At 40.9% G+C, this 24,247-nt stretch overlaps 1 protein-coding gene across 3 annotated transcripts in view; it reads left to right on the forward strand.

Moving 5' to 3' along the window:
• The first annotated feature begins 6,192 nt into the window (after window positions 1-6,192).
• SLC28A2 (solute carrier family 28 member 2) overlaps window positions 6,193-24,247 on the forward strand; it is a 120,804-nt gene continuing 102,749 nt past the window's right edge. For 2 of the 3 annotated variants that reach the window (XM_082450089.1, XM_082450091.1), the window contains exon 1: window positions 22,329-22,578. In XM_082450089.1, coding sequence (XP_082306215.1) covers window positions 22,517-22,578 — 62 coding nt within the window. In that variant the 5' untranslated portion in view covers window positions 22,329-22,516. Of the gene's footprint in view, window positions 6,269-22,328; window positions 22,579-24,247 lie in introns of those variants that run through there. The other variant, XM_082450090.1, reaches the window with a different exon arrangement.

Raw genomic sequence — 24,247 nt, forward strand, 5'->3', positions numbered from 1 at the left:
GCCTATCTCTCAGCATCAGAAGTTCGTTTGCTCAGAAGCTCTAACACCTGTGGCCCACAGGTCCACAGCCTGGGGCCAATAGGTGTTCAATTTTAGTGTCTTGAGAAGGACTCCCTGGCCTCCAATATTCATTTAGTCAACAACTAAAGAGCCAGGCAATGATCTAGGCACTGGGGAAATAATCCTATTTTAGTATATGTGCTGCCGAAGCGAGCACAGGGGAAATAATCCTGAATCAGACAAAGTCTGCCTCCCTCATTTGCTCACCAATTCTTCAAAGCCCTTTACAGAGCACAGAAACTACATGGTTACTTCCTGACTTTGGTTCCCAGGGAAGCAGCCAATCTCAGATCTTTTCCTGAGGACAGATTTTGATCAGGCTTCAGAGGAGGAAAACAGAGGATGGAGAAAAGGAAAAAGAGAGAGGGGGCTTTACCTCCAAAGACTCTCTTTGCTGACTTCCTGTTTATCTGTGCTGTCCTTAGTGCATGTCTCAGACATGGCCCCTCCTCTCTACGCCCCCGTCTGACCCAGGTTGGACCCCATTTCCCTCTCCTCTCAGGTGATATGGACAATGGTTTCCTTGGAAAGGCTTGTGGAGGTGGAGAGGAGAGGAGTGAAGCGAGGAGATGGTAGCAACCACTCTGTTCCATCTTTCTCACAGGCAGGTCCCACTCTTTTAGGCCATGGAGTCAACAGGACTGGAAAAGTTCTTGAGAACTTGACGTATAGACTGAATCACAGGCGGAGTTTGCAGACTTCAAAGCTAGCGCAGTCCAGCTGCCCTTCCCTACTGTCAGAATTGCCTTAATTCCCTTAAGGAGAATGCCATTATACTTATCTTCATTGCAACACTGCTTGTGGAAGGCTTTATCAGTAACTGGAGCAGCTTCCTGAGGAGATGTGAACTGAGGTGCTGAATCAGTGCTCCAGCTACAATGCCCCTATCAGCACCCTCTGATTAGGGTAGACAAGGCAATTTTGGAACCTACCGATTAGGAGTTTGTGATTCTCCTTGAGAAATACCCAACTGTCTGGATTCAAAACTAAGATTTCCACTTAACAGAAGTTGGGCAAGTTGCTTAACCTCTCTAAGTCCTAATTTTTATAAAATAGGGGTTTTAAAAAGCAGTAACTATCAGACTTCCCTGGTGGCACAGTGGTTAAGAATCTGCCTGCCAATGCAGGGGACACAGGTTCAAGCCCTGGTCCGGGAAGATCCCTCATGCCACGGAGCAACTAAGCCTGTGTGCCACAACTACTGAGCCTGTGTGCCACAACTACTGAGCCTGCGTGCCACAACTACTGAGCCTGCGTGCCACAACTACTGAAGCCCGCGTGCCTAGAGCCCGTGCTCCACAACAAGAGAAGCCACCACAATGAGAAGCCCGCGCACTGCAACGAAGAGTAGCCCCCCCAGCTCACGGCAACTGGAGAAAGCCCACGTGCAGCAACGAAGACCCAACGCAGCCAAAAATAAATAAGTAAATTTATTTTTTTAAAAAAAGGCAGTAATTATCTTGGAGGGGGTTGGGAGGATTCAGTGAGATAATGCATGAAAGGCCCTTGGCTCAGAGCTTGGAACCAAGTAAGCTCTCCATAAAGGTTAACTATTTTTATTAATAATAACTGAGTTTTTGGTAATCACATGAGGATGTGCTTTGTGTGAGCCTTTTCTCTCTCCCCCTAAAGGCCTCTGTCAGGTTCCACTGAGCTCATTCAGTGCTCTGACATGGAGCTTGACAAAACCTCATCAGTGTCTGGACTGGGCCCGTGGTGCCTGGGTGCCAAGCTTAAGCAAGACCTCCCAGGCAGTCACCACTAAGGCTGCATTCTCCTATTATGAAGATAAGGGATATACACTGATTCTTGCCATACTATTTCAAAGAGTTATTGCCAGGATCCAGTGTGTCAATGTACAGGAATGTAATTCATGCAAGGAAAAAAAGCCATACAGATTCAGTGCAACACCTTGTCATAGTTCCTATCCCAAAGAGGTTACAATACAGCTAAGGGGATATAACTTAAACCAAGTGATAACAGTATACGTGTGACTGAAGTGTTAGCCACTTGGATGTCCCCAAAGTCCTCTGGCCTACTGGGAACCCCCATCCTTTAATATTTAAATAAAATTGTCTTGAACCCGCATCTCCTGTAGAGTGAGAATAATCACCATCATTCCCAATCTTTCTGAGAATTCTTGGGGCCCCTCTCCTTGTCTCTGGCTCTGTTTGAACACTTCTGCTGAATTTTCTAACTTTGCTGGATGGGCTGCCTTTTTTTTTTCAATATCATATCCCTGCCCCCACCTCCACCCCAGCAGCCCTGAACACCGTCTGGCTTCCTGAATTCTCCAAGCATCACTGGCACCGAGCTGTATGTGTAACAGATTTTACTGAAGACTTGAGGGAAGGAAGGTGAAGTTCTAGCTCAGTACAGCAAATGTTAAATGTCCCTTTCCCTAATTGCCCCTGAAAAGACCTCACTGGCCCACTTCTTACGTAGAGACCCAGCAACCACCCTATTGCTCCATTTCCTTCTTCTCCTGCTGTCTTCTACCTGCTCCTCCTAGGTTGGTCCAATAATTCATGCTATATTACTTATGTAGGACAAAACAGACACACCATCTATTGAATGCTTACTTTGTACCAGGCACTGTGCTAAGTGCTTTTACATTTCTCAAATAACACGCATTCTCACTTTCCTTTGCTCCAGACAATCCAGGCACATATCCTAGGAGCTTCTATTTTTTTCAATAAATAAATTTTACACAACTTTTATGTGCTAGGTGCTGGGATCTTTGCTGTAACAGAGCTTCATAGCCAAAGAGCCAATCAAGATAATTTGCTAAAAAAAAAAAACAAAAGACCCCCCCAAAAAAACCCCACAATTCTCAATGAGGAATTCTACTGCTACTTTTATACAAACTTTTTTCCCTCTGGACTATAATTTAAGACAACATTATAACAAACAGCAATATTAGAGAAAAATATAAATGATGCCACGTGATTGACACATGAGTAGCTCAGGCAATAAAAGAGGACAGTGAATTCACTGGGGACTGAAATAGAGTCCAAAGACTTTCAGGAAAAGGGGGAGTCATCTATGTTGGATCTTAAAGGATGAGTGGCATGAAAATAGGAAGAGAAGGACTTCCCTGGCGGTCCAGTGGCTAAGACTCTGCACTTCCAATGCAGGGGACGCGGGTTCAATCCCTGGTTGGGGAATTAAAATCCCACACACCGTGCGGTGAGGCCAAAAAAAAAGAAAATAGGAAGAGAGGAGGAAGACATGGGAGGCTAGGGCAGGATGAGCAGTAGAGAGGCATGTTTAAGAGCAAGGACTCTGGGCTCAAACTCAGCTCTGTCATTAGCTTACTTTGGGACTTTGGCAGATTGTTTCATCTCTCTAAGCCTGAGTTTCCTCATCTGGAAAACTGGGATAGCAACAGTACTTTCCTCAAAGGTGTGTGGTCACGATTAAATGAGAAAATGCATGAAATGCATTTCAGGCTTGGAGTAATGCCTGAAATATGATAAGTGAACAAAATAGCTTTAAAAAACAAGCAAAGGATCTATAATAGGATCTTTATACTTCAGCTATTAAAATTTTGGGAACATCATACCATTTATACAAATGTTTTTTTCCTTTTACTTTTGTTCTCATTTAGTAGGCAGATTCCAAATCTTGTAGGCAGATATACTTATCATCACTTCCATTTTGCAGAAGTGGAAATCAAGATTCAAGAAAGTTAAATACTTTCCCCAAAGGCATGAGGTCACTTTGCTCATGGAGCTTCTGACTCCAAATCTTTCTAATCCTGCCTTAAAAGTAAAACAAAACAAAACAAACAAAAACCCACCCACCAAAAAACCAAAAACCAAAAACCACACACACAAAAACCCAAAGAGACAAACCCTGAAGTGGTTAATAACAAATAGTTTGGCCAAGGATTACTTTCTTATTACTTGTTTTCCAAACAAGGATAGACTTTTACCAATGGGATATAGTTAGAGCATCTAGGGGGAGGGTCAGGAGTGAGAAACCAACACCAACTTTCCTAGACTTTGTCCACCTCACAATTTAGCCATGGAAAATAATTGGCCAACTATAAATCAATAAGGGATACTAGAGGTCAGACTTTTCTAATCAAAACCCAAGCTAAAAGTCTCCCAAGAAGTTCAGCAAATAGAGAATAAAGGTTCTAGTCATAGTCCTGTAAGACTAATTGTGGGAGGTAGTTGTTAACGCTGAATCTCTGGAACACATGAGCGTGCTCACAGGGCCTCGCTGGGTTCTCCACAAGCATCATCCATTCGCATCATAAAGCCTTGGCTGCTCATCTACCTGCTCCGTGACAAACACGCCCTGAGCACTGTCTGCCTCAGTCGCCAGCTCCACTCTGCAAGGACTGAGGAGGCCCCCACAGGCATTCCCGAGGCTGTTTGAGTTCTCTCTATCACAGCTTTCTCAGGCAAAGCACTGCAAGGTATAAGTAGGAGAGGTGGGAAACAGAGAGGAAGGGGTTTGAGAGAGAGAGAGAGAGGAAAGAGGAAGGGAGGTAGAGTCAGAGAGATAGAGAAATTACAAACAGGATGTCGGGAAAGAATCTTTAGGAATAGAATTCCTTAACACCAGGGCGGAGAGGTTACAATTCCTTAGGATTTAACCATATTTTCACTCTGCTTTCTGTAGTGAGATAACATGTGGTTGATCTTTCAATTAGGTATTTCTAGAAACTCTTTACTGAAAAAACAGGTTATCCAGCACTTGGTCATTCAATTCGCCAAGACTAGTGCTGCGGAACGGAAGGGTATTTATCATCTCCATCCTCTATTTCCACGCCCTCCACACATTCAGTGTCTCACTACTCTGAAAGGAACCCGTGTGGGAGACAAAGCTACAGAGAAAAAGACCTTAAATTTCTCATAGGCAAAATTTTAAAAAGCAGCAGAATTCCATGAAAAATGGCAAACATTTCAAAAAATAAATCATAGTTGGATGTATAAGACATTAAAAAATAAGGGGGTGGGCTTCCCTGGTGGTGCAGTGGTTGAGAATCTGCCTGCCAATGCAGGGGACATGGGTTCGTGCCCTGGTCTGGGAAGATCCCACATGCCACGGAGCAACTGGGCCCGTGAGCCACAACTACTGAGCCTGCGCGTCTGGAGCCTGTGCTCCACAACAAGAGAGGCCGTGATAGTGAGAGGCCCACGCATTGTGATGAAGAGTGGCCCGCGCTTGCCGCAACTAGAGAAAGCCCACGCACAGAAACGAAGACCCAACACAGCCAATAATAAATAAATTAAAAATAAATAAATAAATAAGGGGGTGCTTGGAAAACACTAGTCATCACCACCCCTTTAAACTTGCCTTTGTTTTTTAACTTTTAATTTTATATTGGGGTATAGCCGATTAACAATGTTGTGATAGTTTCAGGTACACAGCAAAGTGACTCAGCCATACATATACATGTATCCATTCTCCCCCAAACTCCCAACCAGGGAGTCCCATCCAGCCTCCCCTCCCATCCAGGCTGCCATGTAACATTGAGCAGAGTTCCCTGTGCTATACAGTAGGTCCTTGTTGAAAGCAACTTTTTTTTTTGGCCATGCCACACAGCATGCAGGATCTTAGTTCCCTGACCGAGGATTGAACCCCTACCCTCTGCAATGGAAGCACGGAGTCTTAACCACTGGACCACCAGGCACCAGGGAAGTCCCAATAAGATCTTTTTTTTTTTTTTTTTTCCTTTGGTCACACTGTGCGGCCTGCGGGATCTTAGTTACCCAACCAGGGATTAAACCCACACCCCCTGCACTGGGAGCGTGGAGTCTTAACCACTGGACCGCCAGGGAAGTCCCTAAACCTGACTTTTTATTTTGGCCATACCGCAGGGCATGTGGGATCTTAGTTCCCCAACCAGGGATCAAACCCCATGTGCCCTGCATTGGAAGCGTGGAGTATTAACCACTGGACTGCTAGGGAAGTCCCTAAACCTGCCATTTTAACTGTCCCCAGTAATTCACATGGCCTGGTGTTCAGGGTCAACCCTTTTAAAACTTGTGACATTGAAGAAGTGGATCTTTAAATGCTTTCCTTTGCCCCCTACTCCATGTCTTGTTTTCTCCTTCACAAGGTCTTCTCTCTGGTGAGAGGGAACAAAGGCCCTAGCTCTAACTCAAGCTCTATACCTGGCTCTAACACATGCCTACTTCTACACAGAGCCAAGTGAGGAAAGCACCACTGGGGGGACAGAAGGAGAAAAGTAAGTAAAAGGAATGCTTTACCTAGTGGGTAACAGAGGGGATTTGGGAGGAGATGGCATCTGAGAAGATAACTGTAATTTTGTGTTTAGAACAATTAGTGCTGAGACATCAGTGGATCTTAAGTGGAAAGGTTTTTGGGAAGACAGGAGAATGAGGGGAGACTTCTTAAGGTCACCGTTAGAGAGAGGGACTGGATGTCATCTTCATGAAGTGGAAGGTGTGTAATAGGCTGTCGGGTTCACTGAGGGCCTGAGTGCACCACCAGCAGAGCACAGGGTCCTTACACCATGCTCACCAGGCAGCTGCTTGCAGCTTGATGACTGGCATTACCCACAGTCAGTTCAGTTGTGGTTAATAGGAAGATCTTAAAGGTTCATTTTGCTCTAAAAATCTATAAGATTCTACAAGATAACCTGCTCCACCCCTCCAGACAGCAGCTATTTTATGACCCTGGCTGGCACCAAGGCCAGATGGCATTGAGCAAGGGAGGAATGGGAGGGCCTAGAAGTTCTTCTCCTTGGAACTTTGATTTCTTCAATCACCCTCTTGAAAGCAGGATAATTTCCAAATCTGTTCTCTTCATTAGGTGGTAACAAGATAATATAATACTATATCCACTTAACACTAGCTCAGCCAATGATTAGAAAGTTGAATTTTCAGTTTGTTGGTTCTCTGCCTTTCCTCTAAATATAATTTCTTCATTTTAAACAAATTTTCTGCATTTTCTCCAAAGGTTGCTAAATGACATTAGCACAGTATGAACCCTGGCAGATCTATCCTTAGAGCTCAAGAAGGGATAACCCACGTGGGAAGATTGCATGGGTGCCGGAAAAATCCTGGTGATCAAAGCTTTTCTAGCTCCTTTCCTTAGGGCATGATTTCTTCCATCTTCTTCATTATTTATTATCCAACAGTGTTTATTAAATGCCTGCTGTGTCACAACACTAGGAGAAGCACTATGCATTTGAGCTGGGAGTGATGCGTGTTTTGATTGGTTTGCTTGTTTGTGCTAACTGTGTTACTGGGCTGCTGGAGAGCCTTTCTGTCTGTCTAACAGATGGTTGAGGGCATCACAGAGGAGACTGGAATTTGTCTGGAGGTGAGACAGGAGCAGGAATGGTTTCATGGGTGTGTGACCTAGGCAGTCACACAAGGCCCACTCTCAGAAGGGTCCTGTGCTTGGTTTAATACTCTGCTGTCAAAATCTGGATATTCTTAATATTTTTGAACAAGGAGGGCCACATTTTCATTGAACACTGGGCCCCACAAATTATGTAGCTGGTCTTGAATAAGAGAGATTCTTCTGGAGAGAATTCTGCATCTGGGGACAGAAGACTATAGGAATAATAATAGAAGTTGCATAGGAGTGGGAGAAAAGGCACCAAACACTACTCTGAGCTGTAGGTTTGTCCATAATTATTTGCCAGATTGAATTGAAGTGAGAAGAAAAGCAGTCCCCATCGAGCATTGAGCTAAGTAAGTACTTCACATGACTTAACTCAATTTAGGATTCTATTGAACGGGCACTATAGTTACCCATGTTAGCTCTTAAACTAATGCTATTTTGTTACAGCCAACTACCATTCTATTTACAAAATGACAGGCAACATTTTTTTATATAGATGTCTGCTCCACCTCTACCCCTCCGCTCAGCCCTCCAGTGTAATCTGCTATTGTTTGCAGCTACCGCTTTAGATCTGGAAGTCCTGGAAGGTAGAAGTGAAGACTTTTTAATTGTATCCATTCCTGCTATAGAACCCAATACTTGTCTTCACAGGCCTTTGTTAAAATACCTCTTCCCAGAGGACAGGACCCTTGTCTGTGTGGGTCACAACTGTATGCTCAGCATCTAAGGCTGCATCCAGCACAATTAGTAGGCACTCAGATATTACTTAGAGAGTTCCACTTCTGGCCAAGATGGAGTAACAGGGACCAGACTTACTGTCTCATTCTAAACAACTAAAAAGTCCTGACCAAATATATGGAACAATGATTTTCAGATGTTGGACAACAGGCAGCACAGGATGGTGATCCTTGAAAGAAGGGTGATAAAACGAACCCTATGATTGTCTCAGCTTACTGCCTGGAGAGAGTTTCCAGGCCGTAGCTCAGAGAAGTGCGAAAGGGCCCAGTGATCTCGTGGAGTTCAGAGTTCAGTTCAAGGTGGCTGGAATTCACAGGGCAGAGTACTGAGGAGGAGAGAGTAATAGAAAGCTGATGAGGACATGCATGTGAGGAAACCAATGAGGCCTGAGAAAGATGAACTGGAAAAGAGCAGGCAGAAAAATCCTCAGAGCTCACGTAGAACTGGGAAACTATTAACCCAAGTGGAAAGACCTCCTAATCCTTGGGGCAGTGAGTAGAGTTCTCAGAAAAGGACTGCCTCATAGAGCCAAATTAGTCCTAGTTTAAAGGCTGTTTTGTTTTTGTTTTGGCCACGCGGCATGTGGGATCTTAGTTCCACGTGGGATCTTAGTTCCCTGACCAGGGATCGAGCCCACACCCCCTGCAGTGGACATGCAGAGTCTTAACTGCCAGAGAAGTCCCTTTAAAAGCTGTTTTGGACCTATATAACAACCCAGAAAAAAACAAGACTTGCTAGATTCAATCTGTTTCCAAGTAATAACTTAGCTACATCCTAGAATGAAGTCCAAAAATATTTAAAGGAATACAGAAAATATAACACCCAACTATGTAAAACTCATATTAACTGTCATCTGACTTTAAAGTACCATCTTACTTTAAAAAAATTTTAATTTACTTTATGTAATAAAGCATAAAAATAAGGCTCATAACAAGGGGGAAAATCAATCAATAGAAAAAACACAGCAATGACCCATGATAGATTTAGAGAACAAAATCATTAAAACAAGTATTTTAATACATCCCATATGTATTAAAATATGTTCAAGAAGGTAGAGAAAGTAATGAGCTTAATGAGGAGAGAAATAGAAGATATTAAAAAAAAAGAAATTATAAAATAGATATGTTTGAAATTAAACTTCTAGAGATAAAAAGTACACTATCTGAAATGAAAAGTACACTGGATGGGATTAATAGCAGTTTACACACTGAGGATGAAAAGATTAGTGAACTTGAAGACATAGCAATAGAAACTATCTGAAATGAAACATAGAGGAGAGAGAGAGAGAGAACACTGTATTAGAGATCTGTGGAATATCTTCAAGGGCCTGATGTATATCTAATTGGAGTCCCAGAAAGAGAGAATAGATGGTGGAGACAGAAAAGTATTTGAAGGTACACTATTTTAAAAATTGTATGGTAAAGTATCTTTCATTAAAATTCATTTTTTTGGTACATAGAAATATAGTTGATTTTTGTATTTTGTTTTTGCATACTCTTGTAGAGATCATTCCCACCAGCAGTGTATGAGAATTCCAGTTGCTCTGCAAACTCATCAGTACTTGGTATTGTCATTTTTTTCTTTTTTAAAAAAATTTATTTATTTTATTTTTGGCTGCGTTGGGTCTTCGTAGCTGCGCACGGGCTTTCTCTAGTTGTGGTGAGCCAGGGCTACTCTTTGTTGCAGTATGTGGGCTTTTCATTGCGGTGGCTTCTCTTTTTGCGGAGCACGGGCTCTAGGTGCACAGGCTTCAGTAGTTGTGGCTTGCGGGTTCTAGAGCGCAGGCTCAGTAGTTGTGGCACACGGGCTTAGTTGCTCTGTGGCATGTGGGATCATCCCAGACCAGGGCTCGAACCCGTGTCCCCTTTATTGGCAGGCAGATTCTTAACCACTGCGACACCAGGGAAGCCCCATTTTTTTCTTTACTTTCTTTCTTTTCCTTTTCTTCTCTCTCTCTCTTTTTTTTTTAGTTTTAGCCATTCTAATGGGTGTATAGTTGTATCTCATTGTGGTTTTAATTTGCCTTTTCCTGGTGACTGATGATGTAGCATCTTTCCATATGCTTTTTTGCCATCTGATATTTTCTTTGGTGAAATATCTAAGTCTTTTGCCCATTTATCAAGTTGTTTGGTTGTTTTTTTCTTAATATTCAGTTTTGAGAGTTTTAAATATATGCTGGATATAAGTTCATTATCAGATATGGAATTTGCAAATGTTTTCTACCTATTTGTGGTGTATCTTTTCATTCTCTTTATAGTGTCTTTTGAAGAACAGAGGTTCTTTTTTTTTTTTTTTTAGAGAGAGAAAGTCTTATTTATTTATTTATCTATTAATGGCTGTGTTGGGTCTCCGTTTCTGTGCGAGGGCTTTCTCTAGTTGCGGCAAGCGGGGGCCACTCTTCATCGCGGTGCGCGGGCCTCTCACCATCGCGGCCTCTCTTGTTGTGGAGCACAGGCTCCAGACGCGCAGGCTCAGTAATTGTGGCTCACGGGCCCACCGCTCCGCGGCATGTGGGATCCTCCCAGCCCAGGGCTCGAACCCGTGTCCCCTGCATTGGCAGGCAGATTCTCAACCACTGTGCCACCAGGGAAGCCCCAGAGGTTCTTAATTTTGATGAAATCCACCTTATTAATTTTTCTTTTATGGATTGTGCTTTTGACATTATATGTAAACATTTTTTGCCTAATCCAAGATCACAATGGTTTGCTCTTATTTTTTTTTCCTAGAAGCTTTATAGTTTCTGATTTTGGATTTCGGTCTATGATCCATTTTGAGTTGCTTTTAAAATAGGGCACAAGTTATGAATTGACATTAATTTTTCTTTTTTGCATATGGATACCTAATTGTCCTGGTGCCATTTGTTGAAAACATTATCCTTTTTACATTGCGTTGCCTTTACAACATTGTGGAAAATCAATTCACCATATATTTGTGGGTCTATTTCTGGACTCTTTATTCCATTGAACTATGTGTCAGTGCTTTCTCTGATACCACACTGTCTTAATTACTGTCTATTTATAATGAGCCTTTGCCTTAATCTTCTCAGGCTGCCATAACAAAATGCCATAGACTGGGTGGCTTAAACAAGAAATTTATATTCTCATAGTTCTGGAGGCTAGAAGTTTGAGATCAGGATGCTAGCATGATCAGGTTATGGTGAGAGTTTTCTACCTGGCTTGCAATCAGCCGTGTTCTTACTGCATCCTCACATGGCCTTTGTGCTTACACAGAAAGAGATACTTCTCTTTTTTCCTCCTTTTATAAGACCACTAATCCCATCATGAAGACAGCATTCTCATGACCTAATTAACCCTAACTACTTCACCAAGGCCCCGTTTCCAAATACCATCACATTGGAACTTATGGTTTTGACATATGAATTTTGGAGGGGCACAATCAATCCATAACAACCTTGAAAACAAGTACTATGAATCTTCCTATCTTGTTCTTCTTTTTCAAAATTGTGTTGACTATGCTAGTTCCTTTGACTCTCCATATAACTTTTAAAATCAGTTTGTCAATTTTTATTTAAAATCTTTGGGAAGAATTGACATTTTAACAGTATTGAGTCTTTTAATTCATGAACATGGAATATGTCTCCAATTATTTGTTTTCTTTGATTTCGTTCACCAGGCTTCTATAGTTTTCAGCATACAGGATGGGGGTGGGGGTGGGAGGGAGGTCCAAGAGGGAGGGGATATAGGTATACATATAGCTGATTCACTTCATTGTACAGCAGAAACTAACACAACATTGTAAAGCAATTTTACTCCAATAAAAATATAAATAAATAAAAATAAAGTAAAATAAAATAAAATAAACCTAAGTATTTCACGTTTTTTGGTGCTCTTGTAAATGGTACTCTTTTTAAAATTCAGTTTCCAATTGTTCATTGCTGGAATGTAGAAATACAGTAGATTTTATTTATTGATCTTGCATCCTGTAGCCTAATTAAACTCGCTTATAAGTGCTGGTTGTTTTTGTTTTGTTTGTAGATATTTTGAGATTTTCTATGTAGAAAAGTATATTGTCCGTGAGTAGAGGTAATTTTCTTTCTTCTTTCCAATCCATATGTCTTTTAGGTCTTTTCTTGTCTTATTGTACTCTCTAGACCTCCAGTATGCTGTTAAATGGCAGTGGTGAGAGCATTCTTGTTCCTGATCTTAGGGAGAAAACGTTTATTTAGTTTTTCATGATCAAAAATGATGCTAGTTGTAGGGTTTTTTGTTTACCTTCTTTATCAGATTGAAAAAGTTGCCTCTATTCCTAGCTTGCTATAAGTTTTTATCATAAACAAATATAGAACTTTGTTAAATCCTTTTTCTGCATCTACGGGGTAATAATGTGGCTTTTCATTTTTAGTCTGTTGATGTGGTAAATTAGATTGATTTTCAAATGTTGAATAGCCTTTCATTCCTGGGATAAATTCCACTTTGTTTTTTTTTTTTTAAGTGGGATGAATATCAGGAGTCCCCCCCTTTTTTTTTTTAATTAATTAATTTATTTATGGCTGTGTTGGGTCTTCGTTTCTGTGCGAGGGCTTTCTCTAGTTGTGGCAAGCGGAGGCCACTCTTCATCGCGATGCGCGGGCCTCTCACTATCGCGGCCTCTCCCGTTGCGGAGCACAGGCTCCAGACGCGCAGGCTCAGTAATTGTGGCTCACGGGCCCAGCCGCTCCGCGGCATGTGGGATCTTCCCAGACCAGGGCTCGAACCCGCGTCCCCTGCATTGGCAGGCAGATTCTCAACCACTGCGCCACCAGGGAAGCCCCCACTTTGTTATTATACATTATTCTTTTTATGTATTGCTGGATTTGATTTACTAGTGTTTTGTTGAGGATTTTTTTCATGTTATGTTCATGTGGAATGTTGGTCTGTAGTTTTTTTTTATGTTACCATCTGGTTTTTGTATCAGGGTATTGCTGGCCTCCTAAATGAGTCATCAGTGTTCCCTCCTCTTTTACAGTCTGGAAGAGTTTATGAAAACTGGTATTATTTCTTCCTTATGTCCTCTGAAAAAAAATGCACAACCTAAAAGTTGAGAGTTATGTTTTGTTCAGCGGACATTCTTAGGACTTCAAGCCCAGGAGGCAGGATCTCAATTAACTCTGAGAAACTGCTCCGAGAGGGTGAGGGGGGAGCTCAGATATGTAGGAGTTTTGCAACAAAGGGCAGGTAGTCGGAAGTCAAAAGATTATTGTTAATTAAAGAAAACCAGATATCTCAAGTTAAGGAATTTAGCGCTTTTCTATGGGAATATGCAAGAGTCCTGGCTCTCTGAAATCATTCCTTTGATATGCACCTCAGCTGTCTGGGGCCAGTATCCTGTATGTTCTCATCCTGAGTTCCCTCAGGGCTCACCAGCTCATCTTTGGAGGTGGCTGCAATCGCTGATGACTGTGCATTCCTTTGTTTACAGGTATGGCAGGCAATATTTTATTTCTCACTTAGATATTTGGTAGAATTTTAATATTTGAAGACATCTGGGCCTAAGTTTTCTGTGTTGGAAGGTTTTTAAGTGTACATTCTTTAATAGATATAAGACTATGCTGATAATCTACTTCTTCTGAAGTGAGCTTTGGCAGTTTTGAGTCTCATGGAATTTGTTTCATTTAAATATTTGAATTTGTGAGCATAGAGTTGTTTTTATTATTCCCTTATTATCTTTTTAATGTATGTAGGAACTATAGTGGTGTCCCCTCTTACTCCTGATATTTGTAACTTGTTTCTTCTCTTTTTTTCCTTCACCATTCTAGCTAGATACTTATCAATTTAATTGTACTTTTCAAAGAATCAAGCTTTTCATTTCATTGATCTTCTTTATATTTTTTTTCTCCTGGTCTCACTTTTCTTGTTTTCTGCTCTTAATTATTTCCTTCAGTCTGTGTCGGGTTTGATTTACTCTTCTATTTCCAGTTTCTTAAGGTGACGTTTTAGATAATTGATTTTAGACCTTGTTGTGGGTTTGTTTTCTAGTATAAGTACTGCTTCAGTTGCATCCCATAGATTTTGATTTAAGATTTTTTTTTTTTTGATGTGGACCATTTTTAAAGTGTTTATTGAATTTGTTACAATATTGCTTCTGTTTTATGTTTTGGTTTTTTGGCTGTGAGGCATGTGGGGTCCTAGCTCCCCGACAAGGGATCAAACCTGCACCCCCTGCATTGGAAGGCAAAGTCTTAACCACTGGACTGCCAGGGAAGTACCCCCCCATAGATTTTTATTTTATTTATTTATTTATTTATTTATTTTAAAATTTATTTATTTGGTTGTGCTGGGTCTTAGTTGCGGCAAGTGGGCTCCTTTGTTGTGGCATGAGGACTCCTTAGTTTCGTCATGTGAACTCTTAGTTGTGGCATGCATGTGGGATCTCGTTTCCTGACTAGGGATCGAACCGAGGCCCACTGCATCAGGAGCACGGAGTCTTAATCACTGCCCCACCAGGGAAGTCCCGGATTTTGATATTTTAAAATTTTGATCAATTAAAATGTTTCTGATTTCCCTTGTGACTTCTTCTTTGAGTCATGGGTTATTTACAACTATCTTGTCTAATTTCCAAATATTTGGGGACTTTCAACGTATCTTTTTGTTAAACATTCCTAGTTTAACTCCTTAATTGCCTTAGAACATATTTTGTATGATTTCAATTATTTTAAATATTCCAAGGTTTTTTTTTCCCCCTAGAATATGGTCTGCCTTGGTGAATATTCTGTATACTCCTAAAGTCAATGTATATTCTGCACTTGTCAGGTGAAATGTTTAAATATGTCAGGTCAAGTAACTTAATGATGTTGTTTAGATCTTCTGTTTTCTCATATTTTTTTCTATTTATGCTATCAATTATTGAGGGAAGAGTATTAAACTCTCCAGCCATAGTTTTGTACTTGCCTATTTCTCCTTTCACTTTTATCCATTTTTGCCTTGTATCCTTTGAAGCTACATTATTTAGTCCATATGAAACAGGAGGGAAGGGGGCAGGGCACAACCTTTAAAAGAATGACATAGCTGTTGAAGATGTGACGTAAACTGGTTAGAACCAACTAGGTCCAAGACGGTGGAAGATTCAACTTCCAGTGGACCTTGAGCCTCATTATACACTCATTGTAATACATTAACATGCTAAATGACACACCTACCAGCACCAAGACAGTTCCAAGGCTGACCATAAAAGGTCGAAAAGTGGGTGGTGGCTCAATTCCTGGAAATATCCTCCCCTTCCCCAAAATAGTTGGAATAATCCTCCCACTCATTAGCCTATGAAATTACCCAGCCCATAAAAACTAACCACCCCATATTTTGGGGCCTCTCGCCTTCTGAGATGACCCACACTCTGTGGAGTGTGTTTCTCCCAAAGCCATTCTTGCCTTTTGAGAGGGACTGTATTCTGTCTATGGAATGTGTATCTCTCTAAATAAATCCACTTCTTACTTACCACTTTGTCTCTCACTGAATTCCTTGTGTGATGAGACATAAAGAACCTGAGCTTCGTTAAGTCCTGAGACCAGTTTTGTGACCTCAATTAAAAGACAGTGTGTTCAAGTCCCCATCTGAGTTGTGTGGTTTCACATACACATTTAGGATTGTGATATAGTCTTGGTGAACTGACTCCTTTCCATTAATGTAATGTTTCTTTTTATCTCTGGCAATATTCTTTGTTCTGAAGTCTACCTTTCTAATATTAATATAGACATTCCAGCCTTTTTTTTTTTGGTGTTAACATGATATGTCTTTTCCCATCCTTTTACTTTTATTTTGTGTTTTTATATTTAAAATGGATTCCTATAGACAGCATATAGTTGGGTCTTGCTTTTTTTTTTTTTTTAAATCCAATCCGACAATCTCTGTATTTTTTGGTATGTTTAAACTATTTATATAACGATTGACATGTGTTGACTGAAAAAAAAATGCACAACCCAAAAGTTGAAAATTATGATTTATTCGCTAGACTTACTGAGGATATAAGCCCAGGATAATACAGCTTCTCAGATAGCTTTGAGGGATTGTTCCGAAGAGGTAAGGGAAGAGCCAGGATGTATAGGAGTTTTTGAAAAAGAAAAAAAAAAAAGAAAAAACAGGTAGTCAGAACATCAAAAGATTACTGCTAATTAAAGAAAGCCAGACTTTGAATTTAGCACTTTTCTATGTATGGGAAGATGCAAGAGTCTGGGCTTATTGAAATTATTCCTTTGATATGCACCGTAACTATCTAGCGCCAGTATCCTGTTCTTTCTCTGTCTTGAATCCCCTCAGGGTGCACCGCTGGGGTGGCTGCAGGGGCTGATGGCTTGATGGCCTCAACATCCTTTGTTTACTGAAATGGCAGGCTGAAAGGACTCTAGAGTGAAACCTAGAGGAGTTAAGCTCACAAACCGCAGGATCTTCACTAGTGATTTTGTCTCAACAGACCAACTTTGGAATGGGGAACAAAGCTTTCAAACCCAAAGAAAAAGGAGCGACAGATTGTCAGCCTCCAACTAACATCCCAACCAGGTTTATGTACGTACAAAACTTATACTTACAAGCACTTACTTAATTGGGAATTAAAGGAAATCTCACCCTGTAAATGACTAAGATGGAGCTCTTTATTGTGTTTGCTGTTAAGTTAGAGAAAGCCGACTTGATAAAACAACTCTTCAGAAACATTTGGCAGTCAGTTGAATAGACTGGGATTCTAAACAGGGAATTCCCAGAACTCTTAATTTTCAGCTTAGTTGGAGATCATCTCACTGATACAAAAAGGCAAATTAAAGAAAATATAGCTGGGCAAGTCAATCTTTTAATATCATTTAGGTGGCAGACCAGTTTTTTGGAGAATTAAAAGTAACTGTCTTTGTCTTGCAAATCTCTACAAATCAGAAATGTAAATACAGTCCACAGTGACCTGAGACTGAGCCTAATTCACTCAATCAGGTAGAACCTGAAACCAAGGGAGAACAAAAAAGGGAAATAAGGCCTTTTTAAACTCAAACCACTGGAAAGGCTCCCCCAGCCCAAATCTGATTCATAGCCTCCTTAAGGGTTTATCAAGGACAAATACAAATCTTAAAAGTCTTTTCCACAAATAGTAAAGCCTTAGTCATCTGAGTAAACAAATTTAACTTATTTCAACTGTTATTTATAAACTAGTAAGTTTATATTGTAATACCTGATTAATAACTAAGTGTTAAAGTGAAGCTATGAGATCTCTAGTTTTGTCTGTTTATATGTCTGTATGTACATTATACATATGAAATGTCTCTAACCTCCAGAAAATATTATGAAAACTAAATTTATAAAAGAGTTCTATCTAACTGACTTAAAAGTAAGTGCTTACAAATTAAATGTTTCTAAATATAAAGGAAGCAGGCCAGAATGACTTTCAGGTTCACGTAATCTAGGAAATATTAATATTAAATTAATATCTGGTATTAAAGCTAGCTTAAGCTTGTTGATTTAATCAATATAGACATGTCTTACTTTTATTGTACCTAGGTATACTGAAGGTCAGTAAGTTCATGTTATTTCTATTGCAGAGTTTATCAGCAAAAAAAAGAAAAGAAAAAGAAAAAAATTAACTTGGTATGATGATATTTTCATAAGTTATAAAATAAAGATAAATGAGGTAAGAATTTGCATGTGCAGTCTTTAGGAATAATTACGTTTTGGGTGTGTCTATCTAAAATAGTTTCTCCAGACTTTTTTTTTCTTTTTTGGCTGTGTTGGGTGTTCGTTGCTGCACGCAGGCTTTCTCTAGTTGCAGCGAGTGGGGGCTACTCTTCGTTGCAGTGAGCAGGCGAGATGGTGCCTTCTCTTGTTGCAGAGCATGGGCTCTAGGCGCGTGGGCTTCAGTTGTTGCAGCACACAGGCCCTAGATCATGAGGGCTTCAGTAGTTGTGGCATGCAGGCTCAGTAGTTGTGGCGCACGGGCTTAGTTGCTCCGTGGCACATGAGATCTTCGAACCCGTGTCCCCTGCATTGGCAGGCAGATTCTTAACCACTGCGCCACCAGGGAAGTCCCTCTGATAACTTTTAGATCATACTGTTACTCAAAAAACTGTGTTTGCCTCTTGAGCCAAAAGATACAGCCAAGCCAAAGACTGGGAGAAGGAAGGATTTATTACTTGCAGCAAGTAGGGAGAACATCAGGGATCTTTCCCAAAGCACTGTCTCCCCAAACAGCAAAACTGGGGAAGTTTTTAGCTAAGGGTACATGCATATTCACGAAGGGGCTTGGGTGGTGTATGCGTATTCATGAAGGAGCTTGAGCAGAGGAGAATTCAGCATAGAATTGGGGCAAAGGTCAACAGAGTCCAAGCTTCAGTTGATTGAAGTCAGAAAAGGTCAACATCATCATTCCATCCTCTACCTGGGTGGGGTCCTTAGTTCCTGCAGTGTTCAAAGATATGTATCAGATTGTTATGTACATCCCTTGAGAAGGAACCAGGATCTATTTTATCCCTGAACTATTGTTTCTTGACTGTTTTTCCTTTGTTCCTGTATTCTCTCGCTTCCCTTAAGATCATTAATTACTGAGACATGATTAAGGGCAAGCACTGTGGCCAGGCTTAGACCACAAACTGACTTAGGCCCACAATGGCTTCTCTTATGTCAGGAAAGCCATACCTGGTTCTCTTTCTCCGGGGACCCCCTCCCCTATCTGCTTACAATACCACTGAACTAGGTAAGAAATTACAAAACTCTAATGAAAAACATGATGACTTCATCCAGATCAATAGGAATTAATTACCTGGGGCTGAATGAACTGATAAATATGGTTTATAATGTTATGACTTTTTTCTGAAATATACTGGCTAAACATCTTGAGGCAGTTGATCATATACTTATCTCTACATAGAATAATTATAATAGAGCAACTCTAGATATGGGAAGAAGCAACAAGGGAAAATACTTCCTGGATTATAATAGACTAGTAAGAAAAGAGAGCCAGAGAATTTCAGATTATCAACAGGGCCTAATCCAAAAAAAACCCCAGCACATTGAGTGGCCTATCAACAGAATCTTCACCTGATCCAGCAATGAGCCTTCCTAGGGTAGTGGGACAAAATTGGTCATGAAATGCCTACCAAATATTGGTCAAATTTATGTCCAAGAGAGGGTGCTGTGGACAAAGAATGTCACAAGCCATTTTATTATAGTAAATAAAGAATGTTGAGGCCATCAAGCCATCAGCCACTGCAGCTGCTCCTGATGGCGCACCTGGAGGGAATTCAGGATGTAGAAAAAAACAGGTTACTGACCCTAGATTGTTAAGGTTCATATCAAAGGAATAATTTCAATAAACCCAGACTCTTGTCTCTTCCTATTCACAGAAAAAGGCTAAATTCATTAACTTGCAATGCCTGGTTTTCTTTAATTAGCAGTAATCTTTTGATGTTCTGACTATCTCTTTGTTTGTGTTTGTTTTTTTGCAAAAACTCCTCTATATCCTGGCACCTCCCTTACCTCTTTGGAACAGACCCTCAGAGTTATCTGAGAGGCTGTATCCTGGACTTAAGTCCTCAGTAAGCCCACCAAATAAAACATAATTTTCAACTTTTAGGTTGTGTATTTTTTTTTTTTTCAGTCGACTTGTCTTTCCCTAGATTTGGGGATAATTTGTTGCCCTGCAACCTCAGGTCACCGATGGGTTAAAGAAAAATTTTCAGATTATCTGAATTTTTAAAATTGTTGTTATGAAGATGGGAGCAAGACTTTTCCAGCTTTCTACATCCTAAACGGAAGATAGAAGTTTTATTCTGCTTTTTACCCCTAAATTTTTCTCTCTGTGCTGTTCAGATATTTTCTCTTGACCACTCCTTGAGTTCACTCACCCTGTCTTCTGTTTTATCCAGTTTGTTAAACCATTTTAGTTAGTTCTTTTTTTTTAATTTATTTTTTTATTTTTGGCTGCATTGGGTCTTCGTTGCTGTGTGCAGGCTTTCTCTTGTTGCGGCAAGTGGGGGCTACTCTTTGTTGCGGTGCGCGGGCTTCTCATTGCAGTGGCTTCTCTTGTTGTGGAGCACGGGCTCTAGGCATGTGGGCTTCCGTAGTTGTGGCACGCGGGCTCAGTAGTTGTGGCTCGTGGGCTCTAGAGTGCAGGCTTAGTAGTTGTGGCGCACAGGCTTAGTTGCTCTGCGGCATGTGGGATCTTCCTGGACCAGGGCTCGAACCCTTGTCCCCTGCAGTGGCAGGCGGATTCTTAACCACTGCGCCACCAGGGAAGCCCAGTTAGTTCTTAATTTTAATCCCTAGAATGTGCATTTATTTTTTACAAATTTTAATTGTCTTTTCTAAATCTCCATCTTTTCATCTATTTCTCCACCTTTCCCGTTATTTTCTTGAAAAGATTAATCATAGTTATTTTAAAGTCCCTGTTTGATATTTTTAATATTTGAGTCATTTACGGATTTGTTTCTATTATGTTTTTTTTTTTTTTAAGAATGTCTTGTTCTTTTAAATTAGATGCTGGACATTATAATTGAACATTTGTAGAGGCTCTGGATGATATGTTATATATGCTTAAAGAAGGTTAGCATTTCTTTTGTCAGGAAGATAGGGTAGAAATAGACTGACTTGATTCTGTTGAGCCTTTGTTTTATGTTTGTCATTTCGGCTTTGTCTTTCCCCTAGGGCATAGTGTTTATTCTTAAGGCATGTTTCTTATTACTAGGCTATGGCCCCTTTATGGTCTCAATAGAAAGCCTGATGTGTTTATCAAGGTCAAAACAAACACTTGTCTCTCCAGTACCACACAGTTGCTGAAATCTCTGCTCATGTCTTTTTTTTTTTTTTTTTAATATATTTATTTTATTTATTTATTTTCGGCTGTGTTTGGTCTTCATTGCTGCGCGTGGGCTTTCTCTAGTTGCAGTGAGCGGGGGCTACTCTTCGTTGTGGTGCCCAGGCTTCTCATTGAGCTGGCTTCTCTTTGTTGGGGAGCACAGGCTCTAGGGGCACGGGCTTCAGTAGTTGTGGCACGTGGGCTCAGTAGTTGTGGCTCGCAGGCTCTAGAGCGCAGGCTCAGTAGTGGTGGCGCATGGGCTTAGTTGCTCCGCGGCATGTGGGATCTTCCCTGACCAGGGCTCAAACTCATGTCCCCTGCATTGGCAGGCAGATTCTTAACCACTGCGCCACCAGGGAAGTCCGTCTGCTCAGGTCTTTCAGCACTCCAAATACTGTTTTTCACTGAGTTTCTTGGTGTCTTGTTCTGAGCATCTAAAATTTTTGAGTTGGCCAATGACTTTGAAATTGGTTGCAGGTTTTTAGGCTCCTTCTTCATTGTTCTCTTTTAATGATTTTTTTCCTCCAAAAAGACTGCTTGAGCACTATTTCTCTGCATTGTGATTTGAAAAATAAAATGCCCTCAGAAAAAGAGCTAGGATGAATGTGGAACTCAACTGGTATGCGTCCCTTCTCTCAAGGATCAAAAACCTTCAAGTCCTGCTTCCATTGGTTGCTCTGCAGTGCTTTCATCTGTTGATTTATATATTTGTCTAGCCTTTTTAGTTGTTCTCAGCAGGAGGGTTAGTTAAATGTAAGTTACTTCATTAAGACCAAAATTGTAAGTTTCTATATGGTCTCTAGTTCCCCTTGTTTGTACTAGTAATCAAGGAGAGGTCAAAGCAGGAAGGATAAAATCATTTATTATTTATACCCTACTTATTTCCCAGATGGGTTTGTGGCAGGCCACCTGGTTTTCCAGGATCAACCCCTAGACTTTAGGAGAGCTCTAAGGCCAAGCTTCCATGGAAATGACCATAGCTAGCCTCCTGTCCTGACTCTGCCCTAACCAGCTGTATGACCTTAGACAAATTGCTCGTTTTCTTTGAATATAATTTTCTCTGTACCTAAAATAGGATTAGTAGTTGACTTGCTTACAGGAATATTATGAGGATGAGCATTGAAAGTACAGGAAAATCTTTTGAAAAGCTGTAAAAGGCTGCAGAGACAGAAGCATCTCTTATGTTTCACCCTACAGCCCAGAAATAGCACAGAACCAGGAGTGAGGATCCCAGGATATTGGTTTGGCTTAGCCACTAACTAGCTGTTGACCCTGGGTAAATCATTTCATTCTTCCTGATCTGTACTTTGAGAGAGTTTATCAAACTGTAAATGATAAGAGAAAAAGAAAACATTTAAACAATGAAGCCCAAGCCTGTGAGCCAGCAGTTACTCAAGGGGAGGTATCAGCCAAATTAATTCTCTTCCTCTCCACAGTTGGGTGTTATCAACTGTACCTGCCTTTAAAAGAAACTTGGATCTGCTGGAAAAGTGAGATGAGTGCTGTAGGCTGCATTTAGAAGATGAACCTGGATTTTTCACACCTTCTAGAGGAAAAAGAAAGAGGGAAGAGGAAGGGCAAGAGAAGACAGATGTGATCACTGGCATCATTTCACCTGGACTGAATGCTAGGCTCTGTGCCTATAACTATACCTGGGCTTGACCCCAGAACTGGCAATTTTCTAAGGTAAAAATGAAAACAGAGATGAAGTGTGAGCTAGGATGAGTCAGAGAGACTTCACAGTCATACTGAGATTGTAATCAGATGTCAGCTTGAAAATATCTTTAATTTTCCTGAGTTTCTATAAGAATGTACAATAGTATACTCCAACTGCAAGTTTACCTACTGTTTTTCAAATTCTTTTTCTGTATTAAATTACTTAATTTTCCTAATCATCTTGTCAAATGGCATTGGGCAATTAGGCAGGGCAGGAATAACAGAAGGGGCCCAGAGAGGCAAAATGAGTTGCTCTAGGTTGCAGAATATAACACACATTTACTCTGGTAGGGCTTTTATGTTTGTGTGTGCGTGTGTGTGTGTGTGTGTGTGTGTGTGGCGCACGTGTGCGCATGGAGCTAGGGGAATAGAGATATGTTTTCCTATTTTGGTGATTGTTATCATCATCTACATACCCAATAATCTAAGCCAGAAATCTGTATTTGTTTGTTTCACTTATTTTACAAGTCTTTGTTGACTGCCTAATATTGTGGCAGGCCTTGAGCCTGGGGATACAGTGGTGAACAAGACAAAGAGCCTGTGCTTGATGAGATCATGGTCTACTGGGAGACAAGTAAGCATTTAGAGCACTAAATGCTCTGTAGACTTCTGCAAGAGCATGTTGCAGTAGGGGTGTGGGGAAAGGGGTCTTAAGTCTCATCTGGAGGGAATCATGGAAAACTTCATTGAAGAGAGTAGCCTTGCAACAGAGACTTGAAGGTGGTGTAGGAATTTGCCAGGTAAGTAAATAGGAGCAGGGTGTTGGAGGCAGAAGGAACAGCATCCACAAACAGTCACACAGGCACAAGGGAACATAACGTGTTTAGGGAACAACACACAGCTCAGTATTACTGGCAGGCAAGAGCAGGAAGAAAGTAGATCATTTTGAACAATTTTGAAGAATTAACTTCCCCCTTTCATTTACTCCCTTATGCCCAATTAGTCACCACATCCTGTAGATTTGTTTCCTTCTCTCCATCTGCTGCTTTGGTTAGAGAGCCTCGCCATGTCTGACCTGGACTATTGCTTTTGTCTCCTGACTGGTCTCCCTGTCCCCAGTGTGCATCCTTCCAATCCATTCTCCTCTTGCCTCCGCAGTTGGTTCCAAATAAGCCCAAACTTTTAGCCTGGCTTACAGAGCCCATCTCCATCTGGCACTTGACTGCATCTCCAGACTTATTTCTTGATAAACTACCACCGTCTCATTCACATTTCCCCCCTTCCTTCCTTAACTAATTTCTTACTTTATTTTGTCCCTCCTTCGTTAGTTTCTCATAAATTTCCCTCTGTTCTTTAGCTATTTTTTTTAACATCTTTATTGGAGTATAATTGCTTTACAATGGTGTGTTAGTTTCTGCTTTATAACAAAGTGAATCAGATATACATATATCCCCATGTCTCTTCCCTCTTGCATCTCCCTCCCTCCCACCCTCCCTATCCCACCCATCTAGGTGGTCACAAAGCACCGAGCTGATCTCCCCGTGCTATGCGGCTGCTTCCCACTAGCTATCTATTTTACATTTGGTAGTGTATACATGTACATACCACTCTCTCACTTTGTCCCAGCTTACCCTTCCCCCTCCCCGTGTCCTCAAGTCCATTCTCTAGTAGGTCTGCATCTTTAGCTATTTTTTACAGC

Source organism: Balaenoptera physalus, assembly GCF_965194825.1.
Source record: "Balaenoptera physalus genome assembly, chromosome: 2".
In the NCBI taxonomy this organism is placed as follows: Eukaryota; Metazoa; Chordata; class Mammalia; order Artiodactyla; family Balaenopteridae; genus Balaenoptera; species Balaenoptera physalus.